The sequence below is a fragment of the Poromitra crassiceps genome (assembly GCF_964638095.1).
Source record: "Poromitra crassiceps genome assembly, chromosome: 16".
Taxonomy (NCBI): domain Eukaryota; kingdom Metazoa; phylum Chordata; class Actinopteri; order Beryciformes; family Melamphaidae; genus Poromitra; species Poromitra crassiceps.
Genome location: NC_139645.1, coordinates 17,309,426 through 17,333,624, shown reverse-complemented (window position 1 = coordinate 17,333,624; position 24,199 = coordinate 17,309,426). Strand labels below are relative to the sequence as shown.

The window sequence follows — 24,199 nt, the reverse complement described above, 5'->3', positions numbered from 1 at the left end:
GTTTTATTGTTTATCATTCATTGGTAACTTCCTCCCTAATACCTCATATCAACATTTCATACTTACTCAGAATGTTAACCCCTCAAATGCCAGTGTACAGTAAGTACAGTACAATAAAAAAGTACATCAAAAACACAAAAAGTGAATTATTTTCCTTCCCATAAAAGCAAACTGGATTTCTGTCTGATATTATGGGCAGGTTGGGGTGTTTTACAAAAGTCACCACAAGTCACCACTGCAAGATGCCTAGTGTCAAAGATTGGCAGGATCCATCTTAGAATGATGTCACAATACCTATGACATCCCTAGGACATCACTAGCCTATGACATCATCAGTGATGTCATAAGATGATTTTGATAATGATGTCACTGATGACATTACTGATGATTTCACAGACATTGTGACATCATCAGTGGGTTTTCATATTTAAAAAAAATCATATTTTTCATATTTTGAGCCAAAAAGCAAAAAAGCGCATGTTTTCGACTACCAGCTATTTTCCCCAAAAAACACAAATTAGCTTTAGTCCAGCATCCATCCTGGTCTAAAGGCTTCAAATCAGTAGCAGTTTTCTAATATTTTCCCATCTTTGGCATAGGAATCAGTTTTTTTTACATTTCATGTAAACTGCATGGAATTGATTGCTATGCTAAAACGGGGAATAGGGGGAAATAGCCAAACACAGTAGAAACTACAATTTTGACCCCTTGAGTCAAGGTGAGATGTGTAACATCAAGGAAATGATGATATATATATTTTTTTAAATTAGCTGGGAGTAAATAACAAAATGTTGTTTTTGTGCAAAATTAACATTGAAACCAATGGGAAAACTATGCAATGGACTTTGAGACCATGTAACTCCCATGTAATTTTCAACCAACTCCAAAATCTCTTTTCAAGGTCAAATTTCAAGGTATTTGGTCCAGGATGAGAGCAGAAGAAAATAAAATCCATTACTTTTGTGAAAATTTGCTGGGAGTACCAATAAAGTGTTTATAATGTAAGTCAATGGGTTCATCTGATGAACTTAATGGTAAAGACAGGTGGAATTTCACAACAGGGTTTTTGGATGGTAGAATTTCTCCCTCTAGGGATGACTTTTTTTAAACACCCAAAAAAAAATACCTAGCCTTAATTTCAGACCATCTGGTCCAAAAATGTCCAAACGGCAGCCACGCGAATGTCAGAAATATCCATCAGATGGACGAGTGGGGTACAAGGTCAAATGCTCTGTCTGGTAAAATTATTTTGTTAGCAATATGGCAAAAGCTGTCACGATCATCATTTTATCAGCAATTTTCTTGTCATCGAAGACAAACTGCCAAGAGGCAATCTTGCACATTTCAGATGGCAGTAGCCTACCAGTACGGAGTACTGCATTGTTCACAATGGCTCCTGGATGGACCCAACTTAACGATTATACACTGCTGCACAGTATCCACTGGTGAATCTGAGATCCACTGTGCTGTGTGACATGTCTGGGCTGAGCACAGCTGAGGCGCTCAGGGGCAAAGTGCTGCTGGTGATGAGAGGGCTCTGTGATTTCAGCCAGAAAGCGCTGGTCGCTCAGCACCTTGGGGCTACAATCAATCAATCAATCAATCAATCAAACCTTTATTGGCAGACGCTTGGTCCATAGATGACACATACACAATTACAAAAAGCACATAAGGGCACAATAAAAGAACAAAAGTACATTATAAAGAGAGTCATACCAGAATTTCCACATATGTGACTGGTTTCTCACAGTGCTTAGCCCAGGGTCAGTGAGAAACTTAATAATAACATTCTGAGACACGTTCAACAGATGAACCTGTACCTCAGATTTCTCAGGAGCGCCTGGAAAGTGGCCACCCCCGCCTTACAGAACAGCTCACTAGCACTGCTCCACCTGGGCTTTTTCAGCAAGATGCGCATGCAATCATTATAGGCAACCTGAAGTTTATGCATGCTTGCCTTCTTAAACTTTGCCCACAAGGGGGCAGTATAGATAGGGGTACAGTAAGCCCTAAAGAGTGTGATCTTTACATAATCAGAACAGGAGTGGAATTTCCTGACCTACAGCTTTGCTCATTGTCAACAACACAACTTTGATCACTCCACCAGCCAAAGAGAGACAGACAGAGTCTGGAATTTGTGTCATATTCTCCAGTTTGGCACTTTGAGCACCACAAGCCAACTGCCATCCCGTTCCATCGTATTGGAGAGAAGGCAGAAATCTCTATGCCTGATATCTCCAAAACTCAGGCAACTAACACAAACCGATATAGATGGACAAATAGCACTGCAGGTGAGAGGAAAAATATGTATTTTGGATTTTAGGGTGAGGTGTTCCTTTAAGTGAACTTTGTAATATTTGTAATAATTAATAAAGGTGTAAATAAGCAGAGGAAACCGACGTGAACGTGAGGAGTGGAGACTCAAACCCACCATAGATGTCTTTACCTTTCATCATCTTCTCTTTATTCAGATTGCAATGATGCAAATACAATTCAATGAATCAAAACAGTTACACAATATTATTATATACACATATTCATCATGCCCTTTGGTCAGCAGCTTTGACATTCACATTTAGAATCAGTGTTGGCTAGCATTACTTTCAAAAGTAACTTGTTACATTACAAGATTACCACCTGAGAAAAGTAGATTACTTTTGTGTTACCAAAAATGAAAACCTTTTTCCGCATGTTGGTTATATTGTCCAGAGGGCACATAGTATCCTTTACAGTACGTCTACCTTTGATTATGTATCGACTCACCACAATTTTGTCTTTATTGTCACACAACACACTACAACACATGCATGCATGCAACATATCACGCAGTAACACATGATCCCTCTAACGAACAAGTCTCACAAACAAGCAATTGGCCTTGGGAAGGTCTACGCTCTCCGATTGGCCTTCTAGTTTAACGATTATGTTTTCATTAGGCTACTATTAGCCTACTATAGGCTACTATTAGTAGCAGGCTACATGAAAGTACAGTAAGCCAAGGGTAGTTAGTTACCTGACAGGTAGCACCCAAGCACCCCACAGCTCTGGGCTGTGAAGCAAATTGAACATGGTGGCCAAGCTTGGTATTGCAAGTCACGTGACGCCCTGCAGTTCAGAAACCCGTCCACTTACATGGGGAAAGCAGCAGATGTAAAAAAAAAAAAAAAAAAAAAAAAAGTTTCTGTTTATCACTCGCAGTCAAAAACGACTTTACTTTAGGAGCCAATTTATTTTTCAGAAGCCACCAGGAGCCGTTTTCTGGAGTTCCCTCTCTCTAAGGTTCTGGCCACTATAACTCTGGGCCCGGGCTTGTGAACTCAAGCAGACATGCGCACATCTTGGGCTGCACATCGCGGATGATCTTCGGCCGCACACATCACGGAAGTAAAACCAGGAAGAAAAACCCCTTCAAAATACTTCATGCGCTGGTGAGCAGCTTACGTTCCCTTTCCTAAACCATATCCAGGGTCTTCTATACAGCCAGACTGGGAAAATTGCATGAAAACAACATTACTGTACTTTCACGACGTAACGGCTGTCCTCTCTGCCATCTCGCTAGCTGAGCAGCTCAGCTACTGCACAGCAGCAAGCACTGACACAACCGCGAAACATGGAAAAAATCTTAAACGTAACGGATTGCTTATTTGAATATGTAACTGAATAACGAATGCGTTATGTTACTCGTTACAACAAAAAAGTAATCTAAGTACTCTAACAAGTTACTTTGTAATGCCCTACCCCAACACTGTAAATTAGCACTTTCGGAAAATGTTGCAAATAAATACAGTAGGCTAATATGCATTGTTCATTTAAAGGAACACTCTGCCCATTTTCAACCAGCTTTGTTTCATTAGAACATCAGTAGTATATCAGAAAACTGTAAACGGTTTTGAAGTCTGTCATTTAATTTGACAGTTATTGAGTGTTAAAGTGTGGACCAGTGACATCACTGGTCCACACTAACTCAAATTAATAACTAATTAACTCAAATCAACTCTCAATAACTGTCAAACTATTCATCATTCATCTAGTTTGACAGTTATTGAGAGTTGATTTGAGTTAATGAGTTATTAATGTGAGTTAGTGTGGACCAGTGATGTCACTGGTCCACACTTTAACACTCAATAACTGACAAATTAAATGACAGACTTCAAAACCGTTTACAGTTTTATGATATACTACTGATGTTCTAATGATACAAAGCTGGTTGAAAATGGGCGGAGTGTTCCTTTAAGTGAGAAAGGTCTAAGACATTTCACACGTAGATACGTTTAAACGATCTCCGTGACAGCATACAAATATGAACACTGTGTACGACAAATACAGTATTATTTACAGATATGAGTTTGACATGAAAACACTGGTGCTGTATGGCTTCTCCTCATTTTCTTCATGCCGTTGATTTACATTACAATCAGTCAGTAACAATGGAAAGTAAGTCCAGAGTCATTTTGTTTTGGGCAAGTCAAGTCACAGGTCATTTCAAGTCGAGGGACCGAGGAGCTTGAATGTTGCACGTTGCCATAGCGAGGAGCGTGACTGACAGCCAGGCATCCAATCATGACAATGTCATAAGGAGCATGACCGAGTCATCCAATCATGACAATTTCATAAGGAGGAGCATAAATGAGTCATCCAATCATGACATTGTTGCCATTCCCAGTGTGCACTCTCATACACACTTGACACTTGACCACGTTGAGCATGGTAATTTAAACCGATGAATACAAGTCATCCGAGTCAAGTCATCATGTCTCAAGTCAAGTCACGACGAGTCTATAACCAAGTTCAAGTCGAGTCTCTCAAGTCATTTATTTTTCGTCAAGTCGCAATAAGTCTCAAGTCCAGATCACTGTTTCAAGGTGTCATGGTGTTGTGTCGTGACGTGTCGTGGTGGTTCAGGAGCCGACGGTCTGAGCAGCAGCCAGCAGTGAGGCGAACAGCGATGTCGGACTTTGCTTCAGCACCTCCGGATGGTCAAACTCAACCGCCTGCCGGACACAACGCATCATCAGCACCATCAGACTAGGATCAGGATCACTATGGTCTTCATCGATGTGTGTATGCCAAGCCGTTTTAACCTTTAATAGAGGGTATGCACACCCACTGGAACACGCCCCCTCAATCGGGAATGAGTGTGAAAATGAGTGTCAAGTTCCTCCCTGAGCAGCAGGTGTCAGTTATCTAGGCTGATTACTGCATTCAAGCTCAGTCTTGCTGTGACTCAGTGGGCGTGACCCCACAGTGACTTCTGCCTCTGTGACATCACATGCATACCCTCTATAGCTAGACTAGATGTAAATACAATTCAATGAATCAAAACAGTTACACAATATTATTATATACACATATTCATCATGCCCTTTGGTCAGCAGCTTTGACATTCACATTTAGCATCAGTGTTGGCTAGCATTATTACTTTCAAAAGTAACTTGTTACATTACAAGATTACCACCTGAGAAAAGTAGATTACTTTTGTGTTACCAAAAATTCAAACCTTTTTCCACATTTTGGTTATATTGTCCAGAGATCTGCAATTACTACTATACTACTATACTGCAGATATCTGTAATTCAATTCTGGAGATTCAAACCCACGACCTTCTTGCTGTGAGGTGACAGTGCTAACCACTGGTTCTTGCAGGCCACCACATAAATGTTCAAACGGCCATAAATGATGTGTGCGCTTGTGTATTTACCTCTCCGTTGTCCATGACCAGGATGCGGTCGGCCTGCAGCACAGTGTTGATGCGGTGGGCGATGGTGAGCATGGTGCAGTCCCTGAAGGATTCTCTGATGGTGTTCTGGATCAGAGCGTCCGTCTCTGCGTCGATGGAGGCCGTGGCCTCGTCCAGGAGGACGATCTGTGTGACAGACAACAGGAGGGACGTGAGGAGGGAGAGACCGATATGTCGGGACTAGGGATGGGGATCGAGATCGTATTGATCGATCATTTCTCAAAACCCTAAAATCAATCGTGTCTGAGTTTATCAATACTGTTATCGAGACTATAGCCGAGTCATGTCATTTACCTTAAATCACACATAGATCGATTCAAGTCTTTGAATTCAATTGAATTGCCTGACAACCAACAACCAACAGCAACCAACTGTCAAATTTCATTCTGTTCAGAAATCATCAGTCACAGACTCACAAGCAATAAAAGCAATATACTGTTTTGGTAAGAATTTTTTGTCATCTTGTCTTTCCACCAAATAATAAAAAAGTATCGATAGTGGTATCGATAAAGACTCTGATCATTAAGCAGTATCGAAAATGGTATAAATAAAAATGTACGATCCCCATCCCTAGTCAGCAGGGACCAAGCCCCAACCTGCGCTTCTGAAAAATGAAGCCAACATGGAAGTACCAAAGATTGCAGTTCCTCAAATGGCCACTTGAAGCTGTCTCCAAAAGCAATTAAATCCCCTTTTAGACCTACATGTTAAAATGCCCAACTTTCCAGCAGAAATAAGCATGTTTACAGCCTGGTTCAAAAAACTGTTTTGGTCTCTACAGGTAATTTCACCATTCACGGTCAACTGTACGGAGATGAAACTTTATAGAACTCACCCTTTTATATAGTCTGTGCCTGCAAAGAGAAGTCCGGTTGTATAGAAGTGAATGGGAAATTGACCCGACTTCTCACTTGATTTATGACATCAGTAAACACTTTCCTAACGACTTGATGGTCTCAATCACTACTTCCAAGTCTTCTTCAATACAGTGTGATGTTCTTTTAGTAAATGATGGTCCCATTTCAAGTAAAATAGACGATAGAGCAGAGGGGGTGTGATTGATAGGTCGCCTGTCCTGTGATCGCACAGCTCGCCGACCAGATCAACACAGAGCGCCGATCACAGAGCAACACAGAGCACCGATCACAGATCAACACAGAGCACCGATCACAGATCAACACAGAGCGCCGATCACAGATCAACACAGAGCACCGATCACAGAGCAACACAGAGCACCGATCACAGAGCAACACAGAGCACCGATCACAGAGCAACACAGAGCACCGATCACAGAGCAACACAGAGCACCGATCACAGACCTTCTCAGCACGGGTAAAAAAACAAAAAGTGACGGTCTAAATGGGATTACACAAACCAATGGGTACATCCATATTTTTATTCGGTCTATGGTCAGGACGGAAGGAGACTTAGGATGCCGTGGGATCAGATTAGTTCAGATAATAGGGAAATTAGGCTGTCATACAGAAGAATAAGAGAGACAGTGAGACAGAGACAGATAGACAGACAGAGACAGTGAGACAGAGGCAGACAGACAGACAGAGACAGTGAGACAGAGACAGACAGACAGACAGACAGAGAGACAGAGACAGACAGACAGAGAGACAGGGAGACAGTGAGACAGTGAGACAGAGACAGACAGACAGACAGACAGATTTGTAGACTGGGCGACCGACCTTGGAGTTGCGGAGCAGTGCTCTAGCCATACACATCAACTGTCTTTCCCCCACAGAGAAGTTCTCTCCATTCTCCATCACCTCCGCCTGTAGCTTCCCTTCCAGCCTGGAGATCTGAGGAAAAACACAGGATTAATTATCACTAATACTACTTCTATTGATACTAGTGCTGCTGCTACTACTACTATTACTAGAACTACAACAACTCCATATATACATGATGTAACTACCGTATTGTTATTACTAATGCTACCAATACTATTGTGTAAGGTAAATGTCTAGCCTACTCTGTAGCTTCTGTACAATTGAGGAAGAATCAGTACAACACCTATTTTGTAACTATTTATTACTGTGAACTGTTCTGGACAAAGAGGAAAATGTTGTTTGAATAACAGAAAGGGATAGTATGCCCCATCTGTGGCGCGTGATTTCTAACCCCACATAGGATAAGCAATAACCACGCCCTGTGGCGCCGGGATTGGCCAGGAGCAACACTGGAGGGAGCGGACATTGAAATGAATTATGGTCACCTACCATGCAATAATACCATAAAACATGCAATAATAATACCATAATAATACCATAAAACATGCAATAATATAAACGGTGTTGTGTTCACGTTCATAGCTCATATAATATAATGTATCATATCGTTAATTCCAAGCTCAATTCTTACCCAGAGAAAAGGTACAGCACTGAAAATGTAACATGCAATCGTTTTTTAAACATCTTTATTTTAAAAGATGAAAAAACCCAGGTGCTTTAGTCCCAAGCTTCAATCCTCCTGGCCAATCCCGGCGCCACAGGGCGTGGTTATTGCTTATCCTATGTGGGGTTAGAAATCACGCATCTGTGGCTGGTGTGAACAACTGCCAGGCAGCAGAGCAAGCATTACTGTTTAGCCTGTACTGCCCCCATCAGGCAAGAATTGCAGTCTAACCTTGGTTAGAGATTTTGGATTTGGAACAACGTGTCTGAGGAGGGGAGGGGAGCAGAATGAGTATCCACTTTCAATTACTTCTGAAAACCATTACCCCCCCTATCTATATATATCTATATATATATATATATATATATATATATATATATATATATATATCTATATATATATATATATATATATATATATATATATATATATATATATATATATATATATATATATATATAGATAGGGGGGGTAATGGTTTTCAGTGGTTTTCATATGGTTTGGTTTTCATATATATATATATATATATATAGGCTATTTTTTTTTTGACTCTGAGGAAGACAGACTTGTCTGTCGAAACGTCAGTCAGCCCCTTCTATTAAAACGTGCAGACGGAAAAGAGTGCTCCGGTGTCTTTACTTCGGGTAGTCTGTGTGAAGTGCCCAGGTAAAATATTATTTTATGCATATTGTCCTCCACTGTTGAGCACCAGGACCCTTTTTATTCCAAACCTGGCTGAAGCGCGCTGGACTCTATTACTCATATATAAACCAATGTTTAAAGACGTTTTTCTTTCTGTTGTTTTACTTTCAGACACATATGATTAAAATACTCATAAATACTCGGTAAAGTACAGATACCTGAAAATCCTACTCAAGTACAACAACAAAGTATTTTTACTTAATAGTTACTTCCCATCTCTGGGCATTGCCTTAGCAACCACACAGTCTATAAATCTACTTTTCCAAGCGGTACTGGGTAACGTACGGAGTCCTTCATGTAGGTCTTCTCCAGCGACGCCCAAATGTCCTCATCACTGTAGTTGTTAAAGGGGTCCAGGTTGTATCTGTAGACAAACACATACACCGCAATCCAGATGGTTACCAAGGACACACGCACGCCAGAGTCCTGCACCGGGTCGGGGTTCCGCGGGGCCCCGCCGGGTACCCGCAAAAAAATGCGGGGGGCAGGTGTTATTTGTCTTCATTTTATTTGCGGGTTCGGATCTGGGTAGAATAAACAACATGCGGCCCGGGTCGCGGGTGTTGTATAATATATGTATTTTTATTTACTTTTTATATAACGATAATAATTCAGTCAGTGTGTAACTTCATGTTTTGTCTGAGTCTGACCTGACGTCTTTGACCTCAATCATTTCCGCTGGTCCTTTCCTTCCGGGTCAGCTCTCCCTCGCTCCGGTCAGGTATAAACAGAAATGACCTAGACCTATGCTAGCTAGCTTGTTGCATTGCATGACAGCCAGCGCCAGCAAGGCTAGCATGTTTCCTTTAGCTGCTGCCTGGCCCTGGCTGGCCTGCTGGCACTGGCACCAGTGACAAAACACCGTCAATGTGCTTAATTGTAAATAACGTTATGCAATGCCTGCCGAGTCCGACTGCACCGGCTACCGTTGTTGGCTCTCGTCAGTGACTCGGCCAGAAAAGACCGCTATTCGCTTCCTGTGTGAATTGTGAAATGATCGCAGTTACTTTGGTTATGTTCACTTAAAAAAAAATTATATATGCGGAAGCGGAGCGGGTCGTGGGTCTCATGTCTGCGGGGCGGGGTGGGTTGCGGTACTGACTAATCATATGAGCGGGTTCGCGGAGCGGGGTCGGTACTGCACGTCGCGGGGTCGGGCGGAACCGGGTCTTGAAAATCAGACCCGCGCAGGACTCTGACGCACGCACCGGAGGCAGCAGTGTGCAGTGTGTGTGTGTGTGTGTGTGTGTGTGTGTGTGTGTGTGTGTGTGTGTGTGTGCGTGCGCGCGCGTGCGTGCGCGTGTGTCTTTGTGTCAATGAAAAGCGAGGCCTATGATCTCAATAACCTTTCCCAGAGCCGTATCACTGTCGAGTTGCAGCAAAATGGACAGTTTGTGTTGTACTTTAAAAAAAATCAAAAAATCAAAAAATCTAATTGTACATTATCAGCTTTACTTTAGCATTCAAAAGTAGCGCGAGACCCCTTCCTGGCTGTTCATTGGCTAATGAGTCATGCATTTTGGTCCTCCACTGACGCCACTCTCTCTCTAAATAGCTCTGACCTTTCCTAATCCTAAGCCCCGTCCCTTGTCAAAACTTTGTTCTATTTGACATCTTTCAAGACATTCTGCAAAGTCGGAGAAATCGGGGTCCGTCACCAAACCATGAGAGAGAGAGAGAGAGAGAGAGAGAGAGAGAGAGACAGAGAGAGAGAGACACACAGAGAGACAGAGACAGAGACAGAGAGAGAGAGAGAGAGAGAGAGAGAGAGAGAGAGAGAATGAGTGTGAACATGTGGAGAGAGGTGGGTTGTCACGGGGCTCTGGGGTTACCTGATAGTGCCAATGAATAGCATGGGGTCCTGGGGAATGATGGACATTTTACTGCGCAGGTCCTGCAAGCCGATGGCTGTGATGTCCACTCCGTCTATCAGGATGGTCCCAGCAGCTGGCTCCACCAGCCTGAAGAGAGCCACGCCCAGAGACGACTTCCCTACGCACACACACACACACACACACACGCACACACACACGCACACACACACACACACACACACACACACACACACACACACACACACACACACACACACAGGACAGAGCAGGACTTTATAAAGCAAGAAAACAAAACCCTGCCAAATCCTAAAATTCAACCATTCATGTCTTTGTTATGCCCCTGCCAGGGATAGCCAGGCCGGAGGCATTATGGATTTGGGTTGTCCGTCCGTCCGCTGATCGTTAACGCGATTATCTGAGGAACACCTTGAGGGAATTTCATCAAATTTGCCTCAAACGTTGACTTGGACTCAAGGATGAACTGATTAGATTTTGGTGGTCAAAGGAGAAAGGTTAAGGTCACTGTGACCTCACGAACGCCATTTACAAGCTTGTTAATGCGATATCTCAAGAACGCCTTGACGGAATGTCTTCCAATTTGCCTCAAACGTCCACTTGGACTCAAGGATGAACTGATTAGATTTTGGTGGTTAAAGGTCAAAGTTCAAGGTCATTGTGACCTCACGGACCCCATTTCCAAGCTCTTTAACGCGATATCTCAGGAACGCCTTGGAATTCCTTCCAATTTGGCTCAAACGTCGAGTCGGACTGAACGATGAACCGATTAGATTTTGGTGGTCAAAGTTCAAGGTTACTGTGACATCACGACCGCTCGTTTCATGCTCGTTAACGCCTTGACGGAATTTCATCTAATTTGCCTCAAACATCCGCTTGGACTCAAGGATGAACTGATTACATTTTGGTGGTCAAAGGTCAAGGTCACTGTGACCTCACGAACACCATTTTCAAGCTCGGTAACGCCATATCTCAGGAACACACCTTGACGGAATTTCTTCACATTTGGCTCAAACGTCAAAGTCTGGACAGACATGGATGTCGACTGCTCCCTTGTTGGCGGAGGCATATAGCCGCGGTGCGGTCGTTCTACTTTTAACTGATACCAAAGCATTGTTGAACACAGTGTCCGACTCCACTAGCTATGAGCCCTGCGGGCAATATGGATGAAACATTCTACATTACGACTAATATCACTATAATACAGTATGTGACAGGTCAGGGAGAGAGAGGTCTTTTTTTACAGATTATGAAAGTACAGATTGTAATGATGTGTCATACCTTCAAACCTGAATCTAATTGAAGAATTTAGGAATTTAGGAATTTAATTTGAATGTAGGTACTGAGAAAATCGCCATGTAAATTGTTGCAGAGGCAGAGAGAATCAAAGGTAGGGGTAGGATAGAGACAGTCCGCATGTCTGGGAACGCCCACAAAATGTTAAACGGCTGGCGCGCGAGTGGGGTAAAACCGCCCATATATCTCATGGGCTGACTCACCAAAAGATGGTGCTGCGGCTCTAAACTACATGTTTGGGGGTTCTAGAGCAGAACACAAGACGTCTGCTCAGGTGTGCGTTTACTGCGGTGGTTAAATCCCCGATCGTGTCTGCCTGGGCTGGGCTAGCAGCTAAATTCTAACTTTGCTGAATGGATAGAACGGGTTTTTTACCCCACCCTGACCCCGCCCCCAGCCAGGCTGAGCCAGCTAAACCAGCGTCTATGATGAGACGTGGCCTCAACCTATTGGGCAGGATCTACAGCACCAAGGCTAACACAAACAAGGATTAAACGAGCACCAACAGTACTACTTTTGGAGCCAGGTCCTTACCGGAGCCTGTCCTTCCCACGATGCCAAGCTTCTCCCCAGCTCTGATGTTCAGCTTGAGTCCGTTGAGGACAATGGGCGTATTCTCCCGGTACCTCATCTTATAGTCCAGGAAGGTGATGGCTCCTTTCTGGGGCCAGTCGTCTGGGATCTGGACCCCCTTCGTTTTCCTGGGGGCCTCAGGCACACAGTCCTATAGATAGAGCACAGTTGTTAGCCGTTTAGTTTGGCCACTTTGCTGCAGTACTGCCGCAGGCTTAATGCCACTGCCGTGGCAGCAGTGTTAATGCCACTGCCGTGGCAGCAGTGTTAATGCCACTGCCGTGGCAGCAGTGAGGGGAGCTTTTGTAAATAATAAAGGAAATAAATAGATAACAACCCCCCCCCCCTTTTTACTGCTGCAGCAGCACCATTGTAACCCAGCAGTAATGCGGCCAAACAAAATGAGTAATATCTGTAGATAGATAGATAGATAGATAGATAGATAGATAGATAGATAGATGATAGACAGACAGATAGACAGACAGATAGATAGATAGACAGACAGACAGACAGACAGACAGACAGACAGACAGACAGACAGACAGACAGACAGATAGATAGATAGATAGATAGATAGATAGATAGATAGATAGATAGATCGATCGATCGATCGATCGATCGATAGATCGATCGGTAGATAGATAGATAGATAGATAGATAGACAGATAGACAGACAGACAGACAGACAGACAGACAGACAGACAGACAGACAGATAGATAGATAGATAGATAGATAGATAGATAGATAGATAGATAGATAGATAGATAGATAGATAGATAGATCGATTGATAGATAGGTAGATAGGCAGACATGTCTTATTGTGAGATTAAGGCAGTTTTGTAACACTGACCGTGATATATTCCTGCAGCCGCTCCACCGAGTTGAACCTTGCCTCCACCTCCGTCGACAGCCTCACTACATACTGCAACATGCCTGTTAGCTGGTCATCACACACACACACACACACATGTGCACGCGCACACACACACACACACACACACACACACACACACACACACACACACACGTTGCTGTTGTTTGGGTGACAATTAGGCCAAGGGGGTTTACCTGTATAGTGTAGGACAGAGCCAGTGAAGGGGTTCACCTGTATAGTGTAGGACAGAGCCAGTGAAGGGGGTTACCTGTATGGTGTAGGACAGGGCCAGTGAAGGGGTTTACCTGGATGGTGTAGGACAGGGTCAGTGAAGGGGTTCACCTGTATAGTGTAGGACAGAGCCAGTGAAGGGGTTTACCTGTATAGTGTAGGACAGGGCCAGTGAAGGGGTTTACCTTTATAGTGTAGGACAGGGCCAGTGAAGGGGTTTACCTGTATGGTGTAGGACAGGGCCAGTGAAGGGGTTCACCTGTATAGTGTAGGACAGAGCCAGTGAAGGGGTTCACCTGTATAGTGTAGGACAGGGCCAGTGAAGGGGTTCACCTGTATGGTGTAGGACAGAGCCAGTGAAGGGGTTTACCTGTATAGTGTAGGACAGAGCCAGTGAAGGGGTTTACCTGTATAGTGTAGGACAGGGCCAGTGAAGGGGTTTACCTGTATAGTGTAGGACAGGGCCAGTGAAGGGGTTTACCTGTATAGTGTAGGACAGGGCCAGTGAAGGGGTTTACCTGGATGGTGTAGGACAGGGCCAGTGAAGGGGTTTACCTGTATAGTGTAGGACAGCCAGTGAAGGGGTTTACCTGTATGGTGTAGGACAGGGCCAGTGAAGGGGTTCACCTGTATAGTGTAGGACAGGGCCAGTGAAGGGGTTCACCTGTATGGTGTAGGACAGGGCCAGTGAAGGGGTTTACCTGTATAGTGTAGGACAGGGCCAGTGAAGGGGTTCACCTGTATAGTGTAGGACAGTCACAGGGCCAGAGAAGGGGTTTACCTGTATGGTGTAGGACAGGGCCAGGCCTTTCATGGCTGGACTGATGACATCATTAGAGCTGAGCACTACAAACAGCGCCACCAACAGGGTCATGGTTGCAGACATGAAGTCCAGCCAGAAGGACAGCCAACGAGTCCCACAGTGAAACAGGTAGTAGTGATTGGAGTTGATGTCATTCAGGGATTTGAACCTACAACATAACACAGGGCAGTCATACATTAGCAACCTCACCCTGAATAGCTAGACACTTCGACAGCTGCACCATCTATGCCGGGCATGGGCAACTTTGATGCTAGAAAAAAAAGATCCTCACTACCGGAGGGTCAGATTGTGACCGTCCACTTCCACCAGTACTGTCCTGCCATCACTCCCAATTACCCAATTATAGCTACTAATTTGATGAAAAGAATGAAATAATATACTGGTAATCAAAGTGTATTATACCAATATTTATATTTTTCATATTCAAATGCATTTAGTAATGCTTGCATTCATTTAATGAACTTAACAAGAAAAACAAAAACAAAAATGTGCATTCCTGAGTGATACAGTATACCAGCATTTCAGAGCAATTGAGTCTCAAAAATCCTCATTAAATAATGGTACAAAAGTTAACAGCCAGTAAGTGCAGCAACTAATATTCATGTTTGTAGTGCATTACTCTACCCTCCATTATATGTTTCAAATAAACATGCATTTATCTCTCACTTATATGTAAAGTGGAGACTCGTGGCCTGGGTAACCATATAGAACCCATTCTCATACAGATGTCTTGAGATGAGAGGTCAAGTGACCCCTGTGAAAACGGTCATGCCAATTTTTCCCTGGTGAAAATTTTGCCTAAACTTAGCGTTATTTAGCCCCCTTCCTGACATGGTGGATACCAATGGATGCGTTATGTCGTCTAGTTCCATATGATACCAGAAACGCTCCCGCTTTAAAACTAAGCACGCTACAGCAATTTGATTTGTATGACTATAAAATTTTCTTTCTGTATTTTCCCCCTAAGCCCCCCTTAAAAAAATAAAACAGAGTCAATGATTACGACGGCTACGCCGAGGCATGCTTCAGAGAAGAAAAAAAGAACATCTGTCCTCAATGGAATTGTGCTAAAAAAAATTCTGTTGCCATTGTAATTTTTATTTCTTTTGATGTATTGCTCAAATAAGTTTGTTTATTTTGTTTTATTTTATTTTTTATTTTGTACTATCTATGTATTATTACTTGTACTATCTCCTTGGTTATAATATATATATTTTTTAGAAATATATATATATATATATATATTCTACATGGTGAGGTTCTCGATAAGCCCTTCCAGGGTTTCTTACCTCTCCAAGCACTGATATGTATTGTATTTTATTAATTTCCCCTCCAGGTGAAATACACTTGGCATGTATTGTCTTTACAGTGCAAAATCAATAAAATCAATTAAAATCAGAGAAAGGACCTAAGGCTAATAAACTGTCAAACAAACCATCATGTGTAACAGTCAATATTTACTACCAGTTTTAACCCAAATCAAGGTATCCTGATCTTACAGTTGTACATAGCTGTCTCTCTTGTTGTAGGCGTGGATGGTGCTGAGGCCCTGCAGGGTGCAGGTGGTGAGCGAGATGCAGGGAGAGCGACTGATGTTCTCCATCCTCTTCATCTGACGGATGCTCCTCTGGAACACACTGCGGGGAAACCAGAGATGATCCAGGACACACCTCCAATACTTTCTGTTTAGGGACACTCAGGGGGAAACGTGCTTAAAGTGATCATCTCAAAGATGTCAGTTTCGTTCTCTTTGGCAACACCTATGGCGATGAGCGGTAATTGCAGGTGAGATCAAAACAGTGTTGCATTATGTGACGTTAGTCAGTTTACTTGGAACAGTAATAGAGGACCGCAGGAGTGATTCCGTAAGACCTGGACGTTAGCACTTCCGGCTCTTACGTGCAAAAGTCAATCTAATTTTTGCATGGTGATTTGAGTTAAATGCATGAAATAAGGAATGTGGTTAACACAAGTTTATGAAACAGAGTGAAGTTTGTGTTCAGCAAGATCTTCACAAGGTTTTCAGAAAACGTTTTCAAAGGTCATAAAAGTGGATTTCATTTCTGAAGGGCCAAGGCCCAGCCAACACAGTAGATGGGAGGTCATGTTTTCATCACTGATCAGATCACTCCTCCAATGGTTAATGTAGCTGGCCGATTGGATTAGTTCCAGGCTTAAAACTTTATATAAGGATTGTTTTAAATGTGATGGAGAAAAGGATGGACAAATTACTCTTCCGGAACCGAAAGCTACGTCATGATGTCACATTGAGCTCTATGGTAGAGGACCTGTGAGAGAAAAATGAGTGATTGATTGCTTATTAATTGGTTGTTGATCATTATCGACAATTATTGTTGGTTGTCTCCTAAAGTGACTCTGGTGTTGACTAACTTACCAAACAATCATAATTTACCACCATTGGCTGATCATAAGTCATTACAGTATGTACAACTTCACAGCGAAGTGAATTCCTTTGTATGGGTCCCTGTAGAACTTAGTTTTAGTTTGCTGGCGTGAACTCACAAGAGAATGAGAGTGAACAGAGCTCCCATCACAGCCACAGCTACCAGCAGGGGTGGGAAGATGGCTGAGATGGTGATGATGGTGTAGGTGGAGAGCAGACAGAACTGGCAGAAAGAGTCCATGTTGGCGGGGAGCACGGAGTCCACCTCATCTTGATCTTTGGAGAAGCGGTTGACGATGCGGCCTGTCGGTGTGGTGTCAAAGAAACTCATGGGACTTGCTATGATCTGAGAAAGGGACATAAAGTACTCCACTCTGTCAGGCGCTCATTGGCAGATATAGTTTTCCTAAGTCGGTCACTTTTGCTGCTATTATCTTAAGTCTGTCAGCTGCGGTTAGCTCCTGTTATCCCTTGATTAGATGTCATATATCACCCTGTTTTTAGCTGAAATCTTCACTGTAGCCGTGAGCTTAAAGTGAAAGTGAAAGTGAGACTTTAAGCGTATGGCTAGTGCAGATTTCAGATAAAAGCAGGCCGACAAATGACGTCGTTTCAAGTCAACTTGGCATCTCAGGGCTTGTGGAGACTTGGCTCATGTCAGAGCAGCAGTATGGAGGCATTTCATTATTATTTTTTTCTTTAATGTTTGAAAGTTGGTCATCATTCACTTCAATTGTTTAGGACAATTCTGCAAAAGGGTTTTGCTATGAAACTCCAGGACTGTTTTGTGGACAAAAAAACTGCGCTGAGTAGATGTCTGAATTTTCATTTTTGGGTCAACTCATCCTTTAATCTAGTTAAGATGGGTTGACAAGGCTTTTTTTGATCTATAGGTCAAACTCGTAAGAATCGTGGCTGGGGTTCAGCCATCCCACTGTACCTTCTTGAACATGGTGTCATGGAGCTTGGAGGAGGCATGCAGAGTGACCTTTGTGAAGGAGTAGCCTTTGATGACACCAAGTGCCACCATGGCAACCACCGTCAGGCCATAAACCATTTGGTAGAAGGGCAGGTCCGGGTTCTCTGAGATGTTCCCCTGGTCCACACTGGAGATATTCCCCTGGCCCCCACTGGAGATGTTCCCCTGATCCACACTGGAGATGTTCTGGGGCACAACAGAGCAATCTGAGGATCTCAGTGGAGACCTAAGTGTATCGCATGAGTGCTAGTGAGTGAGTGAGTGAGCGAGTGAGTGAGTGAGTGAGTGAGTCTCCACCATGTTGTATCAGATGAGTAGAAGACACTTGCTTGCGCCGTTGTGCAGATTGACTGAGAACACACGTGGGTTTGTGTGTGTGTGTGTGTGTGTGTGTGTGTGTGTGTGTGTGTGTGTGTGTGTGTGTGTGTGTGTGTGTGTGTGTGTGTGTGCGCGAGCGTGCGTGTGCGTGTGCGTGTGCGTGTGTGTGTGTGTGTGTGTGTGTGTGTGTGTGTGCGTGTGTGCGTGCGTGTGTGTGTGTGTGGTCCTCACCCCATTGCCCTGCTCCAGCCAGTAGCTGAGCCACCAGTTGCTGAAGGCCGTGGTTCCGACCAGCAGGATGATGACCATGATGGTGAGGAAGGTCACCAGATAGCCTGCAGGAACAAAGTCACACCAAACCTCAAAGACCGAAATCTCAAAATGTGTCTGTGTCTGTGAAGGTGTGCATTGCTTGGGTTTGCGCATTGATAGGCACGCGTGTGCGTGTGTGTGTGTGTGTGTGTGTGTGTGTGTGTGTGTGTGTGTGTGTGTCAGACCTCCAGCTGCCTGGCAGTAGTAGTTATAGGTCCTCCAGTTGACTGCACCTTCTCTGGCGCTCTCCAGACTGACCAGCTGGTTCTCGGCCTCCACAGCAGCTTCAGAGGAGGAGAAGGATTTGACTGACCCAAGATCACAATGTCTTCCAGCAGCTTAACTCATTGAATGCCAATGACGACAGCTGTCGTCAATTCAAATACTGACGTAGAGTGCCAAAGACGACGATTGTCGTCAATTGCGTTTTTTGACGGTGGGACGTGGATCAATCCCTGATACATCTCTGGTACAACTATTGTAGCTATTGGAGGTCTATAACCTATTTTACAGAACCCTTAGGTGGCGACAGTGCTCTCCACATAACAGAAAGGCAAGGAAAAAACAAAGAAGAAGTCGTTATGGAAACGGAAATCGCATCGCATCCGTATGCATCGATATGCTGAAGCACGTTACTGCAGCTGTGCCTGCAGCAGCCAATCTGCTCCCACAATTGAGCCGCTCCGTGTCGGTTGCGACAGCACATTCGCACATCCACACCGTGGAGTTGTTATTATTCTCAACTGGAAGCATCGTTGCCGGTGACAAACACACGCGGAACGCTGTAAAAAAACTGGATGTTGCGCACCCTTCACTGTGCGCACAGCAAACTCAGCAGAGAGCCACCACAGACAGGAGGAGGAGTGTGCAGTTGAGGCGAGGCGGGGCGGGGCGGGGCGGGGGGGGGGGCACGCAGAGCAGCACGCAACACCCAGACAGACCCAGGCAGCAGGACAGGATTGACAAACGCAAGCCAGAATATCCGATGCCCACCAGCAGCAAATCAAGACCAGCAAGAAGCTGCAACCAGCAGCGCACGCAGGGGCCAGCGCTGCTGGTTGTAGCTAAAAATATTATTCTGCCAAACAAAATTCCCTGGCCTAAACTGTTTTATTGAAGGAAATTATTTTCGAGGTGTGACTACATTAGAAAAGATTAGCTTCAGAGTCAGTGATGTGCTTGAAATGTTTAATTTCACAAAAGGCCAATTATCTCAGCTTCTAGAAAAAAATTGCTGTTTTTGGATGAATCAAGCTATCTTCTCCGGCTCATAACTAAAGAACGGAAAATGGGATCAATAAACTTTTTTTTGCAGATGATAGAATAGAGTCTCATCGTTCTTTGTGCGTGTTCAGTGTTTACATAGTAATATCACACAATATTCTGTGGGCCTCGAGAAATCACTGAAAACGCTCTGAAACTCTGGCACTGGGAGCGTCCGTTCTCCAAAAGTGGCTGGCACTCAATGAGTTAAACTGTCTCCTCACTGACCGGATTGTGTTCACATGCAGCAAAAACACATACATCCAGGTGTTGCTACTGTTATTATTACTACGAATGCAGTGCCCGTTCCCCTCCCTCCTCTTCCCCGCATTGACACATCATGCTCTCCCACTCTTCACCCTCCCCCCCCCCCATCCTCCCCCTGATTGCAGCGCTCGCCCCCCCCCCCACCCGCAACCCCGCACTCCATCAGGTTCCCAGCAGTGCACCCCCCAAGTCTGAAGTCGATTGGACGAACGGTTCGTGAGATAAACCGCTGGCGCTATGGCGCTATGCCGAATTGCATGAAATGCGCCACTGCACTATTTCGGGTTCCCAGCAGCGCACTCCCCAAGTTGCTCTGTGGTCTAGGAATGAAGGAATGAAGAGAAGAACACATGTCAAGCTACGGTTTGGAAACAAAAATGGGTCCCCCGACTAAAATGGTACAAATAGTTATTCATGAACCTGTATTTCTTCTATTTAGACTCCTGGTTGACCCTGCACCAACATAAAGATCCACAACTTTAGATTTGTAGCTTATTGAGATTTGTCAACTTACATTTGTTGTCAGACGACGCCCCCTCGTCTTTCTCATCTGACATGTCAAAGCCTGGGGCGAAGCACAGATACCAGTCACCTCATTATAATGCATCAGGCAACATACAGCATAGAGAACTGGTTATATTACAAGATATATAGACGCTAAGCTCCTATATCTCTGCATTTAGAATGATGAAAAGCATAACGCTATAGAGCAAAAAATCCATTGCAAATGTAAGAAATGAAAAGCGCTACTGTATATAAGTTCAATTTTCTTTCTGAAATAGTGGACACCACAACTTTGGCATTGCCTCTTAATCAGTGTAATGTTCGTCTTGGTTAGTTTCCTCTTGACAAAGAGAATGGTTTCACGTCCATCCAAGGCCAAAATAGTGCAATTATTCAATATATTCTTTGTTGATAGTGACATAAGCATGATGTTTTACCTGGGTTCACGACCCCTCTGTCTGTGTGCTCTCTTAGCTCCGCCTCCTTCAGGTGGGCAGGGTGTGGTGACACCTCCTCCTCTTTCTGAGTCTGTCAAAGGGGAAGAGGTGTTACTGCTCAATCTGGACAAACTGAGAATAACTGACAGCCATCACCCAAAAGTTGATTATAAACCCTTAACCCAAGTCCTAATCTGAGGGTGTATTCACACCTGTCTCGTTTCGAGCAGTTTTTCCAAAACAGAGCGTTTTCCCCCTTGGTGCGGTTCGTTTGGGGGATTGTGAACACAGCAATCACACTCGGATGCGGGACAAAACAAGCGGACCGTTTGTGGCGAGAACGTGATCCGACCTCGATCCGACACAACTGCAGGAAACAGTGCGCATTTTTGGATAAACCAGCTGCCGTGGCATTCTATTACTAGTAAGTAATAGAAGTTACGATAAGATGGTAACATCTTGTTTGAAATCGCATCGTCTTTGGCCGTAGTCAGCTGCGTTGTGCGTAATGGCCTGAAGAACGAGCATTTTTATCGGTTAAAAACAACATCTTCATTCTTCACATCCGCTTTTGGCGACTTGTGAAACTAGCTTTTGCATGGATAAACTTTTGGGGATTTTTGCATCATCACATTAGCAGTTTGAACTCGACCAACTCACCTCTGCATGGTCACCATTATGGTAAATGAAAACAAGTCGTGGTCATCAGAGCCAGCCTTTGTGATAAGATTGTCTAGTTGGTTCAATCAGACAATCAGACTGATTGCATGTCTTCCTCGAAATGTCCTTATTTATTAATATTTTATTCCTAACAGCACAGGTGTTCATATGCGTAATCCTCTGAAGTCTCTGTGATCGTAATAGCAGAAGTTGCGAGGGTCTTGTTTGATCTTCCATCTCCAAATTATGGCGTGATGCCATGGCTATTACCATTTATTCAGATGTGACAGATCCAAAAGAGTATTGTCTTACTTTAGAGTAGGCTGTTCCATCAGGTGTGAGATAGGGCATATTGTCTTACCTTGGACTGTTCCATCAGGTAGCTGGTGATGAGCTGGGCGTAGCGTCTGTTGGCCTTCATCAGCTCACGGTGGCTTCCTGCCTCCTGGACCTCACCATCCTCCAGAAGAAGAACGTCATCACAGAACTCCAGGTACTGACAGATAGTACAAATAGACACAAGTAACCAAAAGATATGGGGGGATTAAGAATAAATGCATTAATAAATGAAAAGTAATAAACGTTTGGTGAGCGGCTGAGAACTGAGTCTAATCTTCATATCCTTGACTGAAAATGTCCCAAGGGAGCAGATTTCAGTATTTCAAGTCTGAGGAAGTCTTTCCATAGTCCATGGAGACACGTGGAACATGAAGCGTTAGTCAATTCTGTGAGCATGTGTGGTGCAAATGGTAAAATTGCAATCTCCATAAGGAGGGCTGTGTAAAAAAAACATTATATACCAATGCTTGGCTCTCCTGATACCAATGGAGGGCTAACCAACTTTTTTTTAGCGGATGGGTGCTGTAACTATCACCTGTCCGTCAGGTGTCAGAGCTAGCCACAGCACAGAAACTGCTTTGAGACGTAGCGCTAATGCCAGCAGGATCGTGTTCTCCTACCTGGAGCTGGTGAGTAACCAAGATGATGGATTTCCCCCGAAGGTCTTTCTTGATGCACTCCTCAAACATGCGTTTGCCCACGTGGGCGTCCACAGCAGACAGCGGGTCGTCCAGCAGGACGATATCCCTGTCGGAGTAGACCGCTCTCGCCACGCTGATCCTCTGCTTCTGCCCCCCCGACAGATTCAGCCCCCGCTCTCCTATCTGCCACAACACAGCAAGATTGTATGTTTAATTAGGTATATGCTATTTGCACCTGTACGTCAAATACGTCGAATTTAAAATGTTTAAGTACGTCCAAAGTATGCACATGACATGTGCACCTATGTGCAGTGAATATGCCACTGTCTCTGACTTGTCTTATCACTCTACTGCCTTATTGCTTGTTGTTTTTGCACTCATACGCCCTGTTATATTTGTACTATGTTGTAAACGGAGTTCACAGCACAAGAATTTCACACGTGATACTTGTACTACGGAGAGACAATAAAAATCTTGAATCTTGAATCTTGAACATACATATATACATACATACATACATACATACATACATACATACATACATACATACATACATACATACATACATACATACGTAGGTTTTAGAATTGAATAGGACCTCTTTTTTTGGTCACCTCCCAAAGTGGCTGGATGTCATTGGATTTGAAAAAGATCTTGGTATCTGTTTGTGGTGCCAATAGTTCCAGAGAAAAGTCATCTACAGATGTAAGACTTACAGTAAAAGGAGAACTAGAGCCATTTGAATAGGCTTGTTTGAAAGCATTGGAAAAACATGTATGACTGAGGAGAGAATTCTGACCTCGGTTTGATCACCATAGGGGAGGATGTCCAGGTCGGCTCTGAGGCAACAAGCACTTAAAACTCTGTCATACCTGAAGAGGAACAACACAAGACAGTTAGCAGCCTGACCATAAGGGACCTGCCAACTAGCATACTGTACCTACCATTCAGTAGTGCTACTTTTAGGTGATGCTGCATTTGTGCAAACTCGCTGCTCTACGCTGACACCCACAGGACAATATCTGCTATCAAACTCCCTGCTCTACGCTGACACCCACAGGACAATATCTGCTATCAAACTCCCTGCTCTATGCTGACACCCACAGGACAATATCTGCTATCAAACTCCCTGCTCTATGCTGACACCCACAGGACAATATCTGCTATCAAACTCCCTGCTCTACGCTGACACCCACAGGACAATATCTGCTATCAAACTCCCTGCTCTACGCTGACACCCACAGGACAATAAAGTGGGGAACAGTGGCAACAAAGCGATCCATAGAGCCCCTGCTGTCCTGTCCGGTGGCTAACGAACGTGTTCGATCATCGAGGCAAATAGATGCTTTACGTTTTTATTTCTCAACTTGACTTGCCTTCTGGGTGTCTGGGTAATGTAGAGGTAAAAGCACTCGCCTACCACCCGGGTTAAATCTCCGGCAGCAGTACTTCCGGCTTGGTCAGAGGTTTCAAACTGGCCGTGTCTGTGGGTGGGAAGCCGGTGGGCTATGATTTCTGGTCGCTGCGCTAGCAGTGCCTCCTCTGGACAGTTTGGGCACGCCTGTTCGTGGGGGAGGGGAACTGG

General features: G+C 44.1%; 1 protein-coding gene across 1 annotated transcript in view; it reads right to left on the bottom strand.

Annotated features, from left to right (window-relative positions):
- Nucleotides 1-4,898: 4,898 nt before the first annotated feature.
- The window catches only part of LOC310791475 (ATP-binding cassette sub-family C member 12-like), a gene marked incomplete at both ends in the record, with an annotated part of 38,786 nt that continues 19,485 nt past the window's right edge, over nucleotides 4,899-24,199 (bottom strand). Inside the window, 18 exons of the mRNA XM_083653162.1 lie at nucleotides 4,899-4,991; nucleotides 5,699-5,863; nucleotides 7,432-7,545; nucleotides 9,128-9,206; nucleotides 10,675-10,834; nucleotides 12,523-12,712; nucleotides 13,413-13,502; nucleotides 14,449-14,638; nucleotides 15,990-16,127; nucleotides 17,014-17,240; nucleotides 17,835-18,014; nucleotides 18,423-18,526; nucleotides 18,689-18,787; nucleotides 20,548-20,598; nucleotides 20,975-21,065; nucleotides 21,996-22,130; nucleotides 22,594-22,797; nucleotides 23,414-23,486. Of these exons, the coding sequence (XP_083509288.1) occupies nucleotides 4,899-4,991; nucleotides 5,699-5,863; nucleotides 7,432-7,545; nucleotides 9,128-9,206; nucleotides 10,675-10,834; nucleotides 12,523-12,712; nucleotides 13,413-13,502; nucleotides 14,449-14,638; nucleotides 15,990-16,127; nucleotides 17,014-17,240; nucleotides 17,835-18,014; nucleotides 18,423-18,526; nucleotides 18,689-18,787; nucleotides 20,548-20,598; nucleotides 20,975-21,065; nucleotides 21,996-22,130; nucleotides 22,594-22,797; nucleotides 23,414-23,486 (2,383 nt within the window). The remainder of the gene's footprint in view (nucleotides 4,992-5,698; nucleotides 5,864-7,431; nucleotides 7,546-9,127; nucleotides 9,207-10,674; nucleotides 10,835-12,522; nucleotides 12,713-13,412; nucleotides 13,503-14,448; nucleotides 14,639-15,989; nucleotides 16,128-17,013; nucleotides 17,241-17,834; nucleotides 18,015-18,422; nucleotides 18,527-18,688; nucleotides 18,788-20,547; nucleotides 20,599-20,974; nucleotides 21,066-21,995; nucleotides 22,131-22,593; nucleotides 22,798-23,413; nucleotides 23,487-24,199) is intronic.